The following is a 22,922-nucleotide window of genomic DNA, read 5'->3' on the forward strand; positions in this document are numbered from 1 at the left end:
ATAAAATATTTTAAAATCCAGAATTATTCAGCATTACAAAATGAGAAAAGGAAAAAGAGGCCATGAGTAATGATAGAATTAAAATAAATATAGTTATTTTCTTTGTCATACTCTCACCTACATGCAGATTGGAAACTGAAAAACAGAAGGAGAAATATGTGGGAAATAATCGGGTGGGGAAATGTACTATATCCCTCAACTGAAATGCTTGGTACCAGAAGTGTTTGGGATTTGGGATTTTTTTCCTACATTTTGGAATATTTGCATATACTTCCGGTTGAGCATCCCAAATTTGAAAATTCAAAATCTAAAATGGTTCAAAATCTGAAACTTTTTGAGTGCCAGTATGACATACAAAGGAAATACTCATGGGCACATTTTGGATTTCAGATTTTCAGATTTGGGATGCTCAACCTGTACCTTTAAGCAGTCTCTGGAGTTAGAGCCAGAAACACAAAAGAGAATTTTTCTATAAACTTTGTGCATTGAGTTTGGCAGCCTGTTGGATGAGGTCATGGTATCTTAACTACTTATCTTTAGCACCTTACTTTTCTATTGGGTTCCTCCTGCCCCTAACCCTACAAGTTGGTATTAAAATATTTTAAGGTTTTCTGTGCACAGCATGCTTATTGGCTTGTCAGTATGCTAATACAATTATGTCCTTAGCATAAGATTTCCCAAATCATAGTGGTGAGTTTTGTTTTTCTGGTTTTTTTTTCTTTCTTTTTTTCCAGCCTATTTGATGGCTTTGCAGATGGACTAGGAGTTGCCGAAGCTATTTCATATGTGGATCCTCAGTTCCTTACCTACATGGCACTAGAAGAACGCTTAGCCCAGGCTATGGAGGTATGTTCATAATGCTAATGTCCATATATAAGTTGATGGGATACAAAATGATAAAGGTTTAAAGGGATTTTGAGACTATTCTTAAGAAAAGGTGAATCTTTTTCCCATCAGTTTAGTAACAGTTATTGAATGATAATTGTCACCAGTATGTGTATACAAATTATACTTGGTGTCCTGCTAGTTTGCCTTAAATTTCAGTATTTCTCAGTTTTTATTGCAGAATGGAAAATGTTTTGCTTACATTTAGAAAATATACCTTTTTCTCTATTGAATTATACAAGTACGAGAGTGAATATCTTATATACACATGCACAGGTGTATTTGTGAAATGCAGTTGAAGCTAAGGATATATTACAAATCTCTTTTTTTCTCATGGCTTCTAAATACTATCTGGCTGCCTAATGCAGTTAGGAAATTTGCTCCTCCTAATCCCAACAAACATATACACACTTCAATAAATGGGGCATATTTGCTGCCTAAGTTTCTTTTGCCTTCTTTTCATTATTTAACTAAAACAGAAAAACCTGTTCTTAAATGTTATTTGCCTAAGTTCAAAGCCCAAGTATTTTCATGTTTGGGAACTACTACTGTACCAGTGGATTTCATTAAAAGAAGTCTTTCTTTAAATCACTATTTCCAAAATATAGGTACAGAAATGACTGGTGAATGAGCCACAGGTGAGAGAACAAAAAAGTTGGTAAGAACTTTTAGGAGCATTATAATATATTTTGTCTTTAAATTTTCTGAGATTAGAAAGTCCAGTTTATGTATTTATTTATTTTCGAGACAAGATCTCTGTCGTCCAAGCTGGAGTGCAGTGGTATAGTCATAGCTTACTACAGCCCTGAACTCCTGGGCTCAAGCGATCAGCTCACCTTAGCCTGTCCCAAGTAGCGGGGACTATAGATATGGGCCATCAGAACTGGTTGGGTTTTTTCTGTTTTTTTTTGGTAGAGATAGGGTCTCACTATGTTACCCAGGCTGATCTCAAACTCCTGCCCTGAAGCAGTCCTCCCACTTTGGCCTCCCATAGCACTGGGATTATAGACATGAGTCACCGTGCCCAGCCAGAAAGTCTGCTTTAGATTGACAAATTAGGTAGCAGGTACCTATCTAATATTGATATATTTAATAATATATTTATATATCTAATATATTATCTCTAATATATAATGTATATTAGATATATCTCCATTAGATATATTTTGTCTTTAAATTATCTCTAATTTGTAATATATAGTGCGTACTATATACTATATATTACATATACTATATATTACATATATAGTATATACTATATATTGCTATATATTACATATATAGTATATACTATATATTGCTATATATTACATATCTAGTGTATCTAGTAATACTATATAGTATATATAAGCTATATATAACATATCTACTGTATCTAATATCTATAGATATATAATATAGATATATATCTATATAATATATATCTAGATATATATTATATAGATATATATCTATATAGATATATATAATATCTATAGATATTAGATACAGATATCTATAGATATTAGATACCTATCCATTTGCACACACACACGCATGCATGTACATGTTCACATACATTTATGCTAGCTCTGCTTTGTCATCACTTTTTTTACATATGTAATTGTCCATGGAGATTGCTTTCAGTTATGCTTTACGATGAATGTTTTTCTCAAAGTAACCATAGCAGAAATGCTCTATACTAGGAAAAAAGTCAGAAAGAACATCATGAGATAGGATACACTTAGGATTTTTGCCAAATTATTTAACCTGCCTTGTCAAATTCTGTGACACATAAATAATGGTATAGCATGGTAACTTGCATCAGAAATATATAAAGATTAAGAATCACTCATTTCCTTGTGCTAGGTCTGTTCTAGGGTCTGATTTCACAACATTTAGTCTTTCATTTTATGCTAATGGTTTATGATTTCCTATAATACGGAGATAACTTTAAAAAGAAGTGTTGAGAATGAAATGTTTTATTATGTATTACTACTGGGGAATGTGACATTTGGCATCTGGAAAGAAGAGCCAGAGAGACTGGTCTTGAGAGGTCATGCTAGGTAAAGACACTAGCAGTAAACTAAGACAAGAGGCAAGTAAGAGCTTACAGTCTCAAACGTTGTTGGCTTCTACCAGTAGTGAACCCAGTGGCATTATTCCTACCAGTCTATACTTCTGCCTCTGTTTAATGGCTTTAAGCATCTCTCTTCTCTCTTTTTTTTTTTTTTGAGACGGAGTCTCGCTCTGTCGCCCAGGCTAGAGTGCTGTGGCCGAATCTCAGCTCACTGCAAGCTCCGCCTCCCGGGTTCACGCCATTCTCCTGCCTCAGCCTCCCGAGTAGCTGGGACTACAGGCGCCCGCCACCTCGCCCGGCTAATTTTTTATATTTTTTAGTAGAGACGGGGTTTCACCGTGTTAGCCAGGATGGTCTCGATCTCCTGACCTCGTGATCCGCCCGTCTCGGCCTCCCAAAGTGCTGGGATTACAGGCTTGAGCCACCGCGCCCGGCCGCATCTCTCTTCTCTAAGGCTTATCAGTTTCTTCACAGTTTAGTGCTCCGATTTAATTTATTTAAATTTGATTGAAATGTTTCACTCCTAGAAAATCAATACAGTTGTCTTCCTGTCACTCTCTAGAAATCTTATTTTTCTGTGTTCAGTATGCATTTATTTAATCTTTTTTTAAATGAAACAAAAATAATCTATGATTATTTATTTTATATTTAACACTAACACTCTTTAAGTGAAACAAAAACAAAACTACTTATTTTTGTTTGTTTCTCAAGCAGCCCTATAAGTTTTTGGAAGTAGTTGCTTTCATTTCTGGTATTTTTCCAATACTAGATTGATCATTCTATTCAGGTAGTGGCTTTTGGTGAAAATACTGGCAAAATATGTCTTTGTCTCCTTATATCTGTGTCTCTAATTTGAGTGAGGAGAGGATAAAACATTAAACATCTTTAACTTTTTGAAATTTTTCTACTTCTGAAAATGGATTTTGAAAAAATCCCCTTGCACGTTTATGTTGACATCTAAAATTTTTCAGCATAAATCTAGGTAGTATTATTTACTTTATCATACTTCGCTAGAAAAATGTTTAAAATTTTTAATGTAAAAAGTGGCTAAATTGAGTTACAATTAATAGTATCCAAATGATCAAAAATAAATTATGAATTTTGGTAAGTATTTTGTAGGAAATGCATCTAATGAGATGGAGGCATTTTCCTTTCCCAGTTATGAGTGAATTTTATTTATTACTGAAATGAGAAACATTTTAGCATAAGTTTTACTTCTGATTTTCATCTTATGAATGTAAGGTTGAAAAATGTTGTCCACCTAAATAAATTAACAGGAATGGAAGGAGTTTATTATGGCATTTTCACTGAATTCTTTTGAGATATTTGCCCAGAATCACATCAACTTAAGTTGTTTAGATATTCCGTAGATTCCTTCAGTTTTGTTTTGTTTTGTTTTTTAAGCAAGGGATTGGAAGCCACCCAAAAGATTTGTTACTTAGTCATTAGAGTTCAGTTCTACCTCAGTACTTCAGATTGTCCCCCTGAATGAGTAAGAAGTGTGCTTTTATTTATAAAGTGGAAGAAAGGTAAGTATAAACAGAATGTTAGAACAGAGAACCAGCATGATATACTGCAGGTGCATTCTTATGTGGATCATTTTGAAGAAAGATTACCTATGAAAGCTTGTTGAAACTGATTATCTTAAGACTGTCCATACCCACGGGCCCTTTGTAAAGTCTTTACATACAATAGCACCTGTATATACCCAGGCGTAGGCACTCGGAAGGCAGTAATGTGGAGATTAAGAAGATGGACTTTTGTGTTAAAGAATTAGGCTGTGTGACCTTGGACAATTCACTTAACCTTTCTAAGCTTCAGCTTCCTCATTTACAAAATGGGAATAATAAAATCTACCTGATGGGTTGTTGTGAGATTGTGTTAAAGCCTTTAACAAAATAGCTGCTTGTATTGGGAAGCTCTCAGTAAAAGGTATATTCATATAGGTTTATTCAAATCAACAGTCAACTAAGTGATGTAATCAGTGAACAAATCTGGATTCAGTGATGGTCATTCAGAATCAGTATTGCTATCTTCATTCTTTAAAAACTGAATTGTATTTTATTCTTCAGAACAAAATTTTGTGCTGATAAAGGATTATGCTACTTTAAACCTACATGTATTCTAGATTGGGTGATTTAGGCTATTTAGTTGTCTTTCTGACTCTTGGACTAACTATTGTAAATACATTGTACTGCCTAAAGGTGTAGATAGTTTTTTGTGTTTTTTTTTTTTTTAATTTTTATAGATTTTCATAGCAGTGGCTGTAAAATGCTGTCTTTTGCTTGTGTTGCTTATAAGTGATCCTGGATTATCTTAAATATATGACAGTACCAGGGCAATAAGTTATTTTTACATATATGAAATTTGAGGTGTTATTAGCACTGCAGATGTGCAGATAATCATTAGAAAGAGATAACCCATTAAGACAAACATATATCAAAGCATAATTAGCCTGGAATAACCTCCCCAAATGAAAGTTACTATAAATAATATCCTTTATTTCTGTTTATGTGTAGCACAGATGAGTTCTTACAAGCAGGTTTTATCTTCAGTAGTACATATGGGGAATTGGAGGAGATTTGTAATTATAGCTATGTGTGAAGGAAAGGGACAGATAACAGGATCTTACCTCCCATTTCCTGTCTCGCAATGGGAAAGTTCAATATAAAGAATTCTAAACTAGAAAAAAGAAGTAGAATAACAAGGGATTGGCTAGGAGGAAATAAAAATAATTCTAAAGAATATGTGAAAAGCACGTATAAGGAGCAGCCACCACCTGTCAGGCAAAGCTAGGACAATCCAAGGAAGAGTGCCTAGTCTACCTCAGGGCTGAGATCCAGACCTTGATGGAAATGGCACCACTGTGGCTTGCTTTATGAGAGAGAAGTCACTGTGGTATGTGCTGGTATAACTTGCTGGAAGTCAGCTCTCTTAGAGTGCTGAGGAGAGCTATTCATAGGAAGGTGTCTGAGTGGAAGCACTGTGCTGCAGAACTGTCCAACATGCGTGCTGGGGGAGGCTGCTCCCTGCTAAGTGCATTACAGGAACTGGCTGCTAGAGAAGCTGTGTGCACTGTTAAGAGTCTAGTGCTAGAGAAAGCTATGAACATCACACTAGTCCTGGTGTGCTCTGTCAAGCAAGCACACTGGGACAGAAGGAAAGCCCTTTCCTCCAGCAGTGTTCTTCAGCATCCTCTGTGAACAAAGCTTAGCATCATGCCAGCTGTTAGGAGGGAAAGTATTTAAACAGCCCAGATTTTCATAGAACTGACACAATAGTTAATTTGGATTTGTGGAGCAATAATTCCATAAATGGAACATTCCAGCACGTTGACAACTTGGCTTCCATACATACCTTTCAATGCACGTTTAAATTTCCATCCATCAATAGAATTGTATTTTCACCCCACAAAATACAGCTATTACTACAATTGAAGTTTCACCCTTTCCCCAGAATGAGCAGATGGCTAGTTCCAAGAGTCATTGTATCTATTACTAGCTATGCATTACTCCATAAATTCATAGTCACACTGAATGGTCTCTTATATAAAGACTAAATTGCAAATTTAACTTCCAACAACTGGTACATGAAATAGAAATGGGAAAGAGAAAAAGTAAACTGTTAATATATACAAATAAGCACATACATAAAACAAGCACATAAAATAAGCAAAATTACTAATCCTTGTTCTGTATTTGGTCGTGAGACTGTAAATGATAGCTATAACTTCCTTCTTCCATGACCCAGTCATATTTTTCCCTACCCTCAGCCAGAAGCTCACTTAGCTGGTTAGAATTCTTTAGTTGTTAGAGTAACCCAAACCTACATTATATCTTCAGTTGTTCTTTCTTTTTTGTCTGCTGTAGTTTTCTGGTAACTTTACTGTTGGGCATGAAAGCACTAAGAGATTCACACTCCAGGGTTTATTATCACAGGGTTTTCAAGCAGAGGAAGCCTAGTCTGTGGAGGGCAGACTATTTCTACTGGTAACAGGAGGCGCAGAGTGACTTGGGGATTCAAGATTATCAGTTTCCTCAGAGTTCAACCAGATGTCCTCATTCCAGGTTTCAGAATCTTATTCCTTAACCAGTCAATGGTAAAACTTTTGAGAAATTTGATGAGACTGAGAAGTCAACTCTAATTTTCACTTAGCAATCCACACAGTTACATTTTGTGTTTGATTTTTAGGCGCAAGAGCTGCTTTTAGGGCTGTCATGGATGCTTTCTGGCTCTCATACCCTATTGTGAGGGCTAAGGGACCTGAGTTTGTAATTTTTTTCTGTAAGTGCACAAGGGCACTTATTAATAATCCATCTCACATCACAATTTTTATAGTTAGATCACTGTTGCTGTAAGGTCAGGTATAGCAGCTCTCTGGGCTCTCAAGACACTTGCCTCAGTTGGACCTTCATCACTGTCAACCACAGTGATACCTTGGTTAATTGTGATGCCACTACAGACTGTGGATTAATAGCATCCCATTCTCATTGGCAAGGAGCTCAGCAGTGAACTCAATCTCATGGGCCTAACCAAACCAATCCCCAAATCCTTTTCTTGCAGTTCTGTGTCCTGCAAGACACAGAAGTCTTTTTTTTTTTTTTTACTCTTTTTTTTTTTTTTTTTTGCATGCTCTTCCCATGAATTTTTTTTTTAATACCATATGTTCTAGGGTACAGGTGCACAACGTGCAGGTTTGTTACATATGTACACATGTGCCATGTTGGTGTGCTGCACCCATTAACTCGTCATTTACATTAGGTATATCTCCTAATGCTATCCCTCCCCCCTCCCCAACCCCACGACAGGCCCCGGTGTGTGATGTTCCCTATCCTGTGTCCACGTGTTCTCATTGTTCAGTTCCCACTTACGAGTGAGAACATGCGATGTTTGGTTTTCTCTCCTTGGGATAGTTTGCTCAGAATGATGGTTTCCAGCTGCATCCATGTCCCTACAAAGAACATGAACTCATCCTTTTTTATGGCTGCATAGTATTCCATGGTGTATATGTGCCACATTTTCTTAATCCAGTCTATTATTGATGGACATTTGGGTTGGTTCCAAGTCTTTGCTATTGTGAATAGTGCCGCAATAAACATACATGTGCATGTGTCTTTATAGCAGCATGATTTATAATCCTTTGAGTATATACCCAGTAATGGGATGGCTGGGTCAAACAGTATTTCTAGTTCTAGATCCTTGAGGGATTCACCACACTGTCTTCCACAATGGTTGAACTAGTTTACAGTCCCACCAACAGTGTAAAAGTGTTCCTGTTTCTCCACATCCTCTGCAGCACCTGTTGTTTTCTGACTTTTTAGTGATTGCCATTCTAACTGGTGTGAGATGGTATCTCATTGTGGTTTTGATTTGCATTTCTCTGATGGCCAGTGATGATGAGCATTTTTTCATGTATCTGTTGGCTGCATAAATGTCTTCTTTTGAGAAGTGTCTGTTCATATCCTCCACCCACTTTTTTTTTTTTTTTTTTTTGAGACGGAGTCTTGCTCTGTCTCTCAGGCCGGAGTGCAGTGGCATGATCTTGGCTCACTGCAACCTCTGTCTCCTGGGTTCACGCCATTCTCCTGCCTCAGCCTCCAGAGTAGCTGGGACAACAGGCGCCTGCCACCACACCTGGCTAATTTTTTTTTTTTTTTTTGGTATTTTTAGTAGAGACGGGGTTTCACTGTGTTGGCCAGGATGGTCTCGATCTCCTGACCTCGTGATCCACCCGCCTCAGCCTCCCAAAGTGCTGGGATTACAGGCGTGATCCACCATTCCCGACCCCTTTGCCCACTTTTTGATGGAGTTGTTTGATTTTTTCTTGTAAATTTGTTCAAGTTCTTTGTAGATTCTGGATATTAGCCCTTTGTCAGATGGGCAGATTGCAAAAATTTTCTCCCATTCTGTAGGTTGCCTGTTCACTCTGATGGTAGTTTCTTTTGCTGTGCAGAAGCTCTTTAGTTTAATTAGATCCCATTTGTCAATTTTGGCTTTTGTTGCCATTGCTTTTGGTGTTTTAGACATGAAGTTCTTGCCCATGCCTATGTCCTGAATGGTATTGCCTAGATTTTCTTCTAGGGTTTTTATGGTATTAGGTCTAACATTTAAGTCTTTAGTCCATCTTAAATTAATTTTTGTATAAAGTGTTAGGAAGGGATCCAGTTTCAGCTTTCTACATATGGCTAGCCAGTTTTCCCAGCACCATTTATTAAATAGGGAATCCTTTCCCCATTTCTTGTTTTTGTCAGGTTTGTCAAAGATCAGATGGTTGGAGATGTGTGGTATTATTTCTGAGGGCTCTGTTCTGTTCCACTGGTCTGTATCTCTGTTTTGGTACCAGTACCATGCCGTTTTGGTTACTGTAGCCTTGTAGTATAGTTTGAAGTCAGCATGATGCCTCCATCTTTGTTCTTTGTGCTTAGGATTGTCTTGGCAATGTGGGCTCTTTTTTGGTTCCATATGAACTTTAAAGTAGTTTTTTCCAATTCTGTGAAGAAAGTCATTGATAACTTAACGGGGATGGCATTGAATCTGTAAATTACCTTGGGTGGTATGGCCATTTTCACAATATTGATTTTTCCTATCCATGAGCATGGAATGTTCTTCCATTTGTTTGTGTCCTCTTATATTTCACTGAGCAGTGGTTTGTTGTTCTCGTTGAAGAGGTCCTTCACATCCCTTGTAAGTTGGATTCCTAGGTATTTTATTCTCTTTGAAGCAGTTGTGAATGGGAGTTCACTCATGACTTGGCTCTCTGTTTGTCTATTACTGATGTACAGGAATGCTTGTGATTTTTGCACATTGATTTTGTATCCTGACACTGCTGAAGTTGCTTATCAGCTTAAGGAGATTTTGGGCTGAGATTACGGGGTTTTCTAAATATACTATCATGTCGTCTGCAAACAGGAACAATTTGACTTCTTCTTTTCCTAATTGAATACCCTTGATTTCTTTCTCCTGCCTGATTGCCCTGGCCAGAACTTCCAGCACTATATAGGAGTGGTGAGAGAGGGCATCCCTGTCTTGTGCCAGTTTTCAAAGAGAATGCCAGTTTTTGCTCATTCAGTATGATATTATCTGTGGGTTTGTCATGAATAGCTCTTATTATTTTGAGATACGTCCCATCAATACCTAATTTATTGAGAGCTTTTAGCATGAAGTGCTGTTGAATTTTGTCAAAGGCCTTTTCTGCATCTATTGAGATAATCGTGGTTTTTGTCTTTGGTTCTGTTTATATGGTGGATTACGTTTATTGATTTGCGAATGTTGAACCAGCCTTGCATCCCAGGGATGAAGCCCACTTGATCATGGTGGATAAGCTTTTTGATGTGCTGCTGGATTCGGTTTGCCAGTATTTTATTGAGGATTTTTGTATTGATGTTCATCAGGGATATTAGTCTAAATTCTCTTTTTTTGTTGTGTCTCTGCCAGGCTTTGGTATCAGGATGATGTTGGCCTCATAAAATGAGTTAGGGAGGATTCCCTCTTTTTCTATTGATTGGAATAGTTTCAGAAGGAATGGTACCAGCTCCTCTTTGTATCTCTGGTAGAATTTGGCTGTGAATCCATCTGGTCCTGGACTTTTTTTGGTTGGTAGGCTATTAATTACTGCCTCAATTTCAGAGCCTGCTATTGGTCTATTCAGGGATTCAACTTCTTCCTGGTTTAGTCTTGGGAGGGTGTATGTGTCCAGGAATTTATCCATTTCTTCTAGATTTTCTAGTTTATTTGCATAGAGGTGTTTATAGTATTCTCTGATGGTAGTTTGTATTTCTGTGGGATCGGTGGTAATATCCCCTTTATGATTTTTTATTGTGTCTATTTTATTCTTCTCTCTTTTCTTCTTTATTAGTCTTGCTAGTGGTCTATCAATTTTGTTGATCCTTTCAAAAAACCAGCTTCTGGATTCGTTGATTTTTTGAAGGATTTTTTGTGTCTCTCTCTCCCTCAGTTCTGCTCTGATCTTGTTATTTCTTGCCTTCTACTAGCTTTCGAATGTGTTTGCTCTTGCTTTTCTAGTTATTTTAATTGTGATGTTAGGGTGTCAAATTTAGATCTTTCCTGCTTTCTCTTGTGGGCATTTAGTACTATAAATTTCCCTCTACACACTGCTTTAAATGTGTCCTGGGACCACTCTTAATATGAATTCTATACCAGTCTGAGTTCAGTCCCAAGAAAGAGAAATACAGTAATTTGAACAGGGAAAATTTACTGTAAATATTAACTACAACAGAAGTTTAGAATACCAAGAGATTGGCTAGTAGGAAATAAAGCAAACTCTAAAGAATATAGGATTAGCAGATTTAAGGAACAGCTTTAGGGCTGAGATAGAGCACTCTACTTCCCTCCCCTCTAAGGCTGAAAGCCAGACCTTATTGGGAAGGACACAGCCGTGGCTTACGGAGGAGTATTTATGGTACTGTGCTGGCAGAACTTGCTGGAAATTTGCCTTCTGGAACTTGGCAAGAATCTGCCCTCTGGGGCACCAGAGAAACTTCACAGTGATGTGACCAAGCTCCTAGGTACTCTGCTGCAGAACCACCCAAGATGAGTACCAGGAGAAGCTACTGGCCACCTTGTCCTGCAATTACGTTACTGGATAAGCAGCATGTGCTTCAGGAGCCAGGCACTGGAGAAGCCACCCACACTGGAGGAGCCTGATGCTGGAGAAGCCATCTGTGCACAGGGAAGCCTGGCACACTGCAGAGGCAAGCCCAAGGGAACCATGAAGCAAAGTCCTTTCCGTGTGCAGTGTCTCTCCAGCACCCTCTACTGACAAAACTTAAAATCATGTCGGCTAACAAAAGGAAAAATATTTAAAATGCCCAAATCTGTTTTCAGAGAGCAGAAATGAAAGGTGTATTTGGAGCTGAGAAGCAATAATTCAATTACTGGAGCAGCGTTTCTTATTTTCTGCAATGTTTCTCTGCATATCCAGAGTCAAATTTGGTGTTCAATAATATTAACTGTGTTTATTAACTCTTGGTGAACCCTTTTGCTTTTTCCTTTTTTAGTCCTGATTTTGCTTTGGGCTTGCCCCATAGCAAGTTGTAATCCTCTATTATAAGTTATCTTAATTTCTTTTTGGGAATATCTGTGGTAGAACCTTAGGCATGTATAAAATACTAAGTTTGCCATCCATAAGAATAGAGTGTTAGCTAAGCTGTCAGGCAGAATTCTTCTTCTATATGGGAAACCTGGCTTGTTCGTTTTTTTTTTTTCATTATGGTAAAATAAACATAGCATAAAATTTACTATTGCTACAGTTTTTTAAAGTGTACAGTTCAGTGTAATTAAGTGTATTCACATTGCTGTAAACAGTAACTCCACATTTCCCCATCTCTCCAGCCCCTGGCAGCCACCATTCTGTTTTCTGTCTCAATGAATTTGACTACTTTAGGTATCTCATGTACGAATCATACAGTATTTATCCTTCTGTGACTGGCTTATTTCACTTAGCATAATGTCTTCAGGGTTCATCCATGTTGTGACATGTGTTAGAATTTTCTTCCTTTTCAAGGCTGAGTAATATTCCTCTGTATGTGTACATCATATTTTGCATATTCGTCCATCCATCAATGAACAGTTGATCTGCTTCCACCTTTTGACTCTTGTGAATAATGCTGCAGTGAACGTGGGTGTACAGATATTTGTTTTAGTCCCTGCTTTCAGTTCTTTTGGGGTATGTACCCAGAACTAGAATTGCTGGATTATGTGATAATTCTGTTTTTAATTTTGAGGAATTGTTGGGCTGTTTTCTGTAGCATCTGCAATATTCTGCACTCCAACCAGGATGGGAGGCCCAGTTTTGATAGTTGTCAAATTTCCTTCAAGTTTTTCATCTCTACAAAGAAGCCAAGGTCTTTTATAGCCCCATGATCTTATGATGCTGTAATTATAAGTTAGGATATAATACTAACATGTAATAATTAAACTGTAATACCAATTCTTTGAATACAGTAGCAGTTCAGAAGGATACTAGTGCAGTCTAGGACCACTGACAGGCTTCATGGAAGAGACAGGACTTATGCAGTCCCTGAGGGAGTGATAGAACTTAAAAGATGGACAGAAAGCACCAGGCAGGCGAAGCAGCATGTGCACTAAGAGCAAGTAGTTGTACAGGTTGCAGACAAAAAGACGAAAGTCTCAACTGCTGTTCTAGTCTAATTGGAGCCAGAAAGGATGAGGATGACGCATACCAGATGATCACATGATCTGATGTTCTTTCCATCCTTGTTAGAACAGTAATTTGACATAGATATTTGAACCTGTAAATGAAATTCACAACCCAGATAACCTAGTAATACTTGTGAGCTGGTAATGTGGGTGCGCCAAATCCATGCCAGTAGTAGATATAGCCATTCGGGAGTGCATTATTTGCTTCCATACTTGGAGCATCTAGTAGCCTCAGCCACATTTTATCTTTCATGAAGTGAACCTTTCTAAAATGTTTATTACTTTCTTTCATGTTATTGATCTCACATAGGAACCAATAGTTGGAAAAAGTAACCACTCCTTCAGAATATAAATACGGAAAAGTAGATGATTATTGAGACACGGTAGATTTTTATTTATTTATTTATTTTGAGACACAGTCTTGCTCTGTCATCAAGGCTGGAGTGCGTGGTGGTCTCAGCTCACTGCAACCTCCGCCTCCCGGGATCAAGCAGTTCTCCTGCCTGTCTCCCGAGTAGCTGGGATTATAGCACACACTACCGTGCCCGGCTTTTTTTTTTTTTTTGAGATGGAGTTTCGCTCTTGTTGTTCAGGCTGGAGTGCAATGGCGTGATCTCGGCTCACTGCAACCTCTACATCCTGGGTTCAAGCAGTTCTCCTGCCTCAGCCTCACAAGTAGCTGGGATTACAGCCATGCGCCACTACGCCCTGCTAATTTTGTATTTTTTTAACTAGAGACAGGATTTCACCACGTTGGTCAGGCTGGTCTTGAACTCCTGACCTCAAGTGACCCACCCGCCTCGGCCTCCCAGAGTGCTGGGATTACAGGCATGAGCCATCGCTCCCAGCCAAGACAAGGTATATTTTTATTTCACATGTAGAAAGTTGGGCTCTGCATGTATATTTAATGTTTTGGTTTGTTGATGATGGTGGTAGTTCCTTCTGAAGAGGCAAAAGGAGCAAAGGACTAAAGCAAAAGAAACTAACAAGAAGAGAATAATGGTGATATAATTTTGAAGATACCCTAAAAAATAGTTTTCTGTTACTGTTTTAAAGTATTTCCTAACAAAGAACTGTACCTTTTGTTTTTCAGACTGCTCTGGCACATTTAGAGTCTCTTGCAGTGGATGTTGAGGTGGCCAATCCGCCAGCCAGTAAGGAAAGCATCGATGGTCTTCCAGAGACCCTTGTTCTTGAAGATCACACTGGTAAGGGCAGAGTTGATCTCAAATGTTGAGGAACACATTGCACATTTAAGTATATTATCAGTGTACGTAGATGATTAAATACTTGTTTATTAGAAATTTTCACTAGATGTTTTTTATAGAAACCAGATGCTTACAAACTCACCTAGTATAAGAATATTTTTAATTTTCAAGTGATAGACTGCGACAAATGTTCCTGTGTCAGCATTTTTACAAAAGCAGTATTTATTAGATTCCAAATTGCTAAGTATTTGACAGAAATGCTTGCCAATTAACTGATCAAAGATTGGCTCTTTCGTCTTTCAGAGGTATCTTCTCTGAGTGTAATATATTGCTTTTCAGTTTTATTAAAATTGAACTATATGTGATTGATCTAAATTATTTGTTGTTTTCAGCTATTGGTCAGGAACAATGCTGTCCAATCTGTTGCAGTGAGTATATTAAGGATGATATAGCAACAGAGTTGCCCTGTCACCATTTCTTTCACAAACCTTGTGTCTCAATTTGGCTACAAAAGGTGAGTGATAGAATAATTAATTTAAACTTTTAAAATTTAATACTTTAATAGTGTCTTCTGCAAGTGAATAATAACAGTATCTCTTTTTTTTTTGAGACAGTTTCTCTCTTGTCACCTAGGCTGGATTGCGGTGGCTCGATCTCGACTCACTGCAGCCTCTGCCTCTGTGGTTCAAGCTATTCTCCTGCCTCAGCCTCCCAAGTAGCTGGTATTACAGGCACCCACCACCATGCCTGGCTAATTTTTTTGTATTTTTAGTAGAGACGGGGTTTCGCCATGTTGGTCAGGCTGGTCTCGAACTCCTGACCTCAGGTGATTTGCCTGCCTCAGTTTCCCAAAGTGCTGGGATTACAGGTGTGAGCCACCATGCCCAGCCAATGGTAGTATCTTTTAAACCTGTTTAGCTACACATTTTTAGTACTTTTTAATTCATTGTTAAAAACCGGTTGCCTTTAATGATTACAAATCAGGGATAATATTTGGCACATAGTAAACATATAGTGTAGGAAAAGTAATGGTAAACTTATTACTAATGAAAATTAGAATTCAGTAGAAAATGACTTTTTCAGTGTCTATACATGATGGTGGTAGTAGTGAAAGTAGGTGTTATTAAAATTAGTGGGGAAGCAGAAAATGCAGAGCCACCAACTCTTAACAATTTTGAGTGTGGCTGAGTCTGTGAGGTCCATTGCCTCATTTCTTTCCACTCCCATACATTAGACCTTCAACCCTTGTTGTCTTAACTATTATTGTAGTTACCTACTTTATTTCGTTACTTCTTTTAGAGGTACTTTCTTTTCATTTCTTTTTTATTTGCAGAAATCTGTGGGGTACATGTGCAACTTTGTCACATGCATAGGTTACTTAGTGGTCCAGTCAGGGCATTTAGGATATCTATCACCTGGATAACATACATTATACCCATTAACTAATTTCTCATTATCTTCCCCCCTTCCTACCCCCTCACTCTTCCAAATCTTCATTATCTATCATTCCATCATTAAAGGCTTTTTATGAAATATAGTTCTGATCATGTACTTCCCTTCTCATAAAAGAAAGAGAGAGATTTCCAGTCACCTGTGGAATAATCTGAAGCTTTAATCTTGACATTCAAGGCCTTTTGTGATTTAGACCTCAACCTGTTTCTTCAGATTTACTTTCTGTACATTTGCTTACGTTTCTATGCATTTGCTCCTGAGGTCTGGCATGATTTTTCCCTATACCATCTGTAAGATTAGATATATAGATAGGTGCAGTTTAAATTTCACCTTTTCTGTCCTTAATAAATGCTGTCTTTAAACTCCCACGATAGTTTCAGAGACTTCAGAGGCAGTGTTTTGTGTGCCTGCTGTGTTTCAGTCACTGTCAGATGATTCCTCTTTAATGATTCATGATTTCTCCTTTAATCCTCACAGTACTTTAGGACTTACTGGTATCTTTATTCCTATTTTCTTTTTTTTTTTTTTTTTTGAGACGGAGTCTTGCTCTGTCGCCCGGGCTGGAGTGCAGTGGCCGGATCTCAGCTCACTGCAAGCTCCGCCTCCCGGGTTCACACCATTCTCCTGCCTCAGCCTCCCGAGTAGCTGGGACTACAGGCGCCCGCCACCTCGCCCGGCTAGCTTTTTGTATTTTTTTAGTAGAGACGGGGTTTCACCGTGTTAGCCAGGATGGTCTCAAACTCCTGACCTCGTGATCCGCCCGTCTCGGCCTCCCAAAGTGCTGGGATTACAGGCTTGAGCCACCGCGCCCGGCCTATTCCTATTTTCTAATGATTGTTACTTGTCTAAGTTTAATAGCTAGTACATAGTTCACCAAGACCACGCTCATCTATTTGACTCTAAAATGTTACTGTTGGGTCCAATCTATATGGCAAGTACACAATAAATGTTTGCTGAAATGAATTTTTTTTTTTTGAAACGGAGTCTCGCTCTGTCGCCCAGGCTGGAGTGCAATGGCGCTGTCTCGGCTCACTGCAACCTCCGCCTCCCGGGTTCAAGCAATTCTCCTTTCTCAGCCTCCTGTGTAACTGGGGCTACAGGCGCACGCTGCCACACTCAGCTAATTTTTTGTATTTTAGTGGAGACGGGGTTTCACCATGTTGCCCAGTCTGTTTGCGAACTCCTGAGCTCAGGCAGTCCGCCCACCTCGGCCTCCCAAAGTGCTGGGATTACAGGCATGAGCCACCACGCCCGGCCTAAAATGAGTTCTTCAACGGTAAACATAATATATATTGTACAGCCTTGAATTATACTTGAAACTTTGCTATTACTCAAGGTAACAGTCTCTTCAGTCTTTCTCCTGTCAGGAAATATCTTAGTGTGAAGCCTTTCCTGCTTTTTTTCTGGGGAGAATGTTCCCAAGATACAGTTCTTTGTCGCCTTCAACAGCATGATCTCTTCAGCCTCCCTTCCAGCAGGGAATTCTCTTTGGGAAAAAGACCAGATTTGCAAGAGGATAATCTTTTATCAGATAATGTAGCTGTACAATCATCCATTGGTCCTAGAATGTTGTACTCCTAGTATAACTGCTTTCCCCTTCCCACCTTCCCTCCAAGGTCTATGGCATTGTTTTGTCATTTAGAAGGCACCTAACACTCTTATCTCTTTTTGGAAAGAAATGTCATGGCTTAGAAAGTCTGAAGTCCATCTGCTTTGACATATCTGTGCTACCCTAAAATGAGGCTTTAATTTGCCATAGATCTACATTAATTTAGCGTAGACCTTCTTTAATTCACACCAAATCATAAATGATTTGATGTGAATTAAAGTAGGTCTGTGGTTTCTCTAATAAATGCATAATAGACTAAATAATGATAATTCCGTTCAGATTATTGTCAAGCTAAACTCTGACCTCCATGCGGACGTGTGCCGTGATTCTTTGTTCACCCTCTGCCATTGCATCACTGCTGAATTTAGCAGCTCTTAATTAAAACTCACTAAATGAAGGAGGATGAATGACCTTAAAGATATGAACATTAATAAGAGACATTGTTTACCCTCAAAGAAATTAGAGTCTGATTGGGCACAGAGGGAATAGTATGAAAATAATGTCTTTCTGCATTATATGGATTTGAAGTTTATTTTTTGTTGTTAAGATACTTATTATTAGGATAATGATACTGTTTTTTCTTTATTAAGTTATTTATGTGGCAGTTAAGATGATTCTGGTGGCTCTTAACGTTTTTTTTTTCTCCAGTCGGGAACATGCCCTGTGTGCCGCCGTCATTTCCCACCTGCAGTTATTGAAGCATCTGCAGCTCCTTCCTCTGAGCCTGATCCTGATGCCCCACCTGCAAATGACAGTACTGCAGAAGCGCCCTAAACCTTAACAGTTGAAATGAGATCAGTGTATCGAAGTAAATCTACAAATTCCTTCTAAATCTCATGTGCAAATAATTATATATAAATATATTTAAAAAAGCTATATATAGTATATGCCATAGTTTAGAAAGAGTATTAACCTTTCTAAACTAAATTTAGGTTTGCAGAAAGTATTAAACATTTTCAAGCTGAATGTTGAGACAGTGCATCCATTTTCTTTAGTTAAATATGTTTGTATTAATTGTAAAGCCAAGCTTATCAGTTGACTTTCTCCAGAAGAAATAATCATCTGTGTGGCATACGTTACTGGCTTTGTCTATAATACTGCCACTAAGTGATTATAATTAAGCTCTCCTGTTTGCATCAAATGTTAAGACTGTGTTCACAACAGTAGTAAAATTTGGTTTCATTGGAAATGAAACAAATTGTAAAGTATGCTTTTTCACTAGTCCCTTTGGTTTTGCTATACCATAACCTCTTGGTTCATATGCTGAGAAAATTTTTCAGAAAGTCCATTTTTGTTTAAAATTAGGACTTTTCAGAATGCCAAATGAAGGCTAAAATTTTGGCCAGAACATTACAAAAGTTTTAAATCTTAGAAGTAACTCCCCCTGAAATAAAGTTAGGTAGTAAAATCCTTAATGAAACCAGTGGATGTGCTTAACATAAGGTTAGTAAAGCATACAAAGAATCTAGTGTGCTCAGGGCTTGGTACAATGAGCTGAATTAGATGGCCTTATGAAACCCTTTCTGACCTCTTACCCATCCTGTTTCTCCTTGGTAAAAATTATACTTGAAGGCCCAGAACACTCATGGCATATTTGTTTAATATTGGATATAGTTAGTTTAAGGTAATTTTGCTTCTACAGTATTTTGGAAGGTCTGAAAACTTGCACAGGGTCATCTTTGTAATTATATAACCCCAAACTAAGATGCACAGTGTCTCCTTTAGGTAATCACACACAGTAGACGAGTATGTGCAAACATGGACGTAATAGTTCACTTACAAATGTGATTTGATGTTAACGCTAGAGAATGATGACTGTTAGAATATCACATTTGAGCAAGTAAAACAGTAAAGCACATAGTGAGTGTACGTCCATCTAATCGGTCCATTGATAATTTAGTTTGGGCACATGAAAGGAATATTTATATGGCTTCCCAAATGCAGAGTTACATCTTATTTGTGTAATTCCTCTGAGTATTTATATCCCGTCTCTTTTTTTCATTTTTAAAAATAAATGAATTTTCACTGTTGGCACATTTGAGGCTTAAATATAAGGAACATAACACTTGCATTCTAATTTTTGCATATATTGTAAATGTGTCGTATTTACAGCAAAATACTGTGTATCCTTTTATGGGTAAAACAAAAGTGAACATTGCATGCATGTAATGTGATGAATTTGTAATTTAGGAGTTCTTTGGGGCTTCTGTGACTTTGGAAATGCTTACATTCAGGCCTTAATGTTGCATTAGCTAGCATGTTTTCCCTCTGATGTATATAGTCATTGTTGTATAAACTAATTTTTGCTTGTTTTCTACTCTGTGATCTTTCCATACCATATTTCATTAATGATCAGTTAGTGTCAAGGAGTCAAATCAGATTAAAATTAATTTCATATGTATATTGTGGAAATTTGTGGCTAGTGTGATTTTTGTTTTTCCTTTTTAAGTACTGTTGATCAGTTGTGACACTTACTGGTTAAACTTACGTTGCTAAAGATTTCTCTATAATAAGCCACACATTATATTTAGACTATATTAAGGGACCTTGGTTTTCTTCTAGATAGCAGCTGTCCCAAAGAAAATATTTCTTCTTTGCCTGTTAAGATTTAGCTATTATCTGCCAGTTGTTACGAGGTTTTGGTTCCAAACTCAACCAGCAATGTTGAGAGCAGAACTTAAGATAGCTGTTGTACTTTTTGCTTTCCATCTGTTACTGTCCTTCATTCTTGGCTCCCTACTATCTATAAACAGCTGCTGTGAAGGAGAAAAGTTGAGTAAGAGTTGGCTTAAATTTTAAAAAGGAGAAAGAAAATTGAGGTTTTAGGACTTTCATAGTAACAAGTTCTGGTATAAGCTAAGGCTGGCAAGTTCAGATACTAAAATATTATTTGGTCATATCTTGGATCCTTTTGAAAAAGTTAAGACTATATAAAGGTAAATTAGAAATAAGTATGAATATTAATAAAATAGCATTTATCTTATTTCTCTATTTTATGTTGTGACTTAACCTAATTTTATTTTTTTAACATTTTCTTATTTCTTGTAATATGAATGCTGATATTTAAAGGTAGATCTATGTGGTTTTCTTTTGTGTTTCTTGTTTATCTCTAACTCTTAAGATTATTTGTGATCTGGATTTATGTACTTGTTAGATACATATGAATTGTTAAAATGGAATGCAAGTTTTTCAAAAGCCCAAGTCTAAATGTAATGGTTGGTTTATTGTTCTACAACCCCAGCCCATCATTCTCTGTGTAAATCATAAACAATAAACAGAATATACTCAGTGGTCATTTCTAATATTTAATTGTGTAATTGTATCACTTCTATAATGTAACCCCGAAGGATTTAGAGTTAATGACAACACTACTGAGCATGTGATGTTAAAAGTCCTTGAACTATAATATAAGAAAGCCCTAGGAAGAGCTAGACAGAAGTAGTTGAGGGACTTCCTACTGCTGGAGGGTCTCTGAATCCTTGCCCTCTCCTGCCTGACATCCTTAGCTATCCTGTAGGTTTCAGCAGAACCTGATTTCCACACTGACTCTGGACTACAGAAACCGTTAATAAGAAGGGAGCCTACCTCACGTCAGTGGTTTTTTGCAAATCAGGCATGGAAATATTATTAAATCTACCTGTTTAGCAAGATTCCTCGTGGTTCTCAAACAGTTCAGAGAACTCACTCATTTCAGAAGGGTCAGTTGGGTGCTGATAAGTTACACCATTCAATTAGACAAAGACTAGCCAGGCTTGGTGGTGTGCACCTATAATCCCAGCTATTCAGGAGGCTTGAGGTAGGAGGATTGCTTGAGCCCAGGAGCTTAAGAGCATCTTGGGCAACATAGTGAGACCCTGTCTCAAAAAAATTTATAAAGTTAGACAGAAACTAATCATTTTGTTCAGATGCTTAGAAAGTTTAGAATTCCAATTCTTCTCTAATAGATTAAATATGTACTAGAAAAATAGTGTCTGAGCTAGAAACAGTGGTATACCTCTACTGTTGATGTTTTTATCATTTCATCATCATTTTCATTCAGCCACTGCTGGATGGAGCCATTCGTCACCCCTGCAAAGGATGAATTTCATTGTTGGAAGATTGTCACCAAATTTCTCTATAAACAGCACATGTGAAATTAGATAGAAAGTCCTGTTTCTTCTGTGTGGTCACCTCTTCATATGCTTCAGGCTTCACACGTTCTGAAATCTTACGTGTATCTATTCCAGACCAGCCTAGGGTTGGCTTTTTCACTCCTCTTAAAGTATATTGCTCAGAATTAAACACAATTCTGTGATCGAACTAGGGCAGGGTTCAGAAGCACTGTTGCCAAATTCAGAGTGATTCTCCTATGGCTGTTATGGTTGATGTATGTTGTTATTACCACCATCATTATTAGCCAGGCTCTCATCCTGTTTGCTGTCTCTTGCTGAGCTTCACAGGTATTGCTGGTAAGCCAAGTCCACGCCTAGTCTTTACTTAAACAGTCTCTTATTAACCTAATTGAAGGACAGCATTCATCCTTACTCAATTTAGTTTATGAAGGTTCTTGTGAATTCAGGTTTTTCCTCTTAGCCTTGCATCAGTTCCAGTTTTGATAAAGCACACCTTTGGTATTTAGTGGCTTTGTCTAAGTTGTTGATACATGTTGAATTGAATGTGATGCAATACAGACCTTCAGAATGCCACTATACACTGCACTTCAGGTGGGTGATCCATTAATTAGTACTTTGGTTACAGTTGTTGGCAGTAACTACCAATCACTTCATATGCCCGTTTCTTCATCTTTCCTAAAAAGGACACTAAGAATTTTGTCATGTTTGGCAAACAGATGCACTATGCACTGTCTTTGGAAGTAGCCTAATGTGCTAGTATATTAAAGAAAGGAAATGAAGTCAGCTGGTAATGCCTCATTCTTAGTGAAACCATACTACCTCTTTTTCTAACTCCTTACATGCCATCTGTTTAATAATCTGCCTTAGAATTTGTTAAGTGATCAATGTCAAGCTCATTTTAATAATTTTTGGAGTCCACCTTTTCCCATCTCAAAATTGTGTTTGAAATAACATGACCTGACAAAGTCACGTAATCACCCTGCTTCTGTTTTCTCTATAAAGTAATTAATCTAAATTATAGGTTCAGTACTACCACTATTTGTGCATGAATAAGGGTTTGAAAAAACATATTTTTCATTGATGTGCAAAGTCATAGGGAAATATACTTTGTTTCCATCATTGTTTATAGCACCACTTTTTGGAGATTGATGAACATTTCAGATAAAACACTCTTAAAAACATATTAATTACCTTTCAAGAGTTGAGAATTTGACGGGGGAACTTTATTAAGTCAAAATAAAATGTAATTTTCATAATACTAATTTTGCTAAAAGGCAACAAACCTAACACACTAATAAAGATAGTTGGCAATTTATTGCATCTTACAGTATTAGTATATAATCAATATACAGTTTTTATAGTGAACATTGACAGGAGGTCTTTATCTTATCTTTTTAGAAAGATACTACTTACTGTCA

At 37.5% G+C, this 22,922-nt stretch overlaps 1 protein-coding gene across 2 annotated transcripts in view; it reads left to right on the plus strand.

Moving 5' to 3' along the window:
* Nucleotides 1-20,694, plus strand: part of PJA2 (praja ring finger ubiquitin ligase 2) — a 74,643-nt gene extending 53,949 nt beyond the window's left edge. For both annotated transcript variants that reach the window (XM_033178960.1, XM_033178961.1), the window contains 4 exons: nucleotides 735-846; nucleotides 14,217-14,331; nucleotides 14,724-14,845; nucleotides 18,041-20,694. In XM_033178960.1, the coding sequence (XP_033034851.1) occupies nucleotides 735-846; nucleotides 14,217-14,331; nucleotides 14,724-14,845; nucleotides 18,041-18,166 (475 nt within the window). In that variant the 3' untranslated portion in view covers nucleotides 18,167-20,694. The remainder of the gene's footprint in view (nucleotides 1-734; nucleotides 847-14,216; nucleotides 14,332-14,723; nucleotides 14,846-18,040) is intronic.
* The last annotated feature ends 2,228 nt before the right edge of the window (nucleotides 20,695-22,922 follow it).

The sequence above is a fragment of the Trachypithecus francoisi genome, unplaced genomic scaffold (assembly GCF_009764315.1).
Source record: "Trachypithecus francoisi isolate TF-2019V2 unplaced genomic scaffold, Tfra_2.0 Lachesis_group2, whole genome shotgun sequence".
NCBI classification, from domain to species: Eukaryota; Metazoa; Chordata; class Mammalia; order Primates; family Cercopithecidae; genus Trachypithecus; species Trachypithecus francoisi.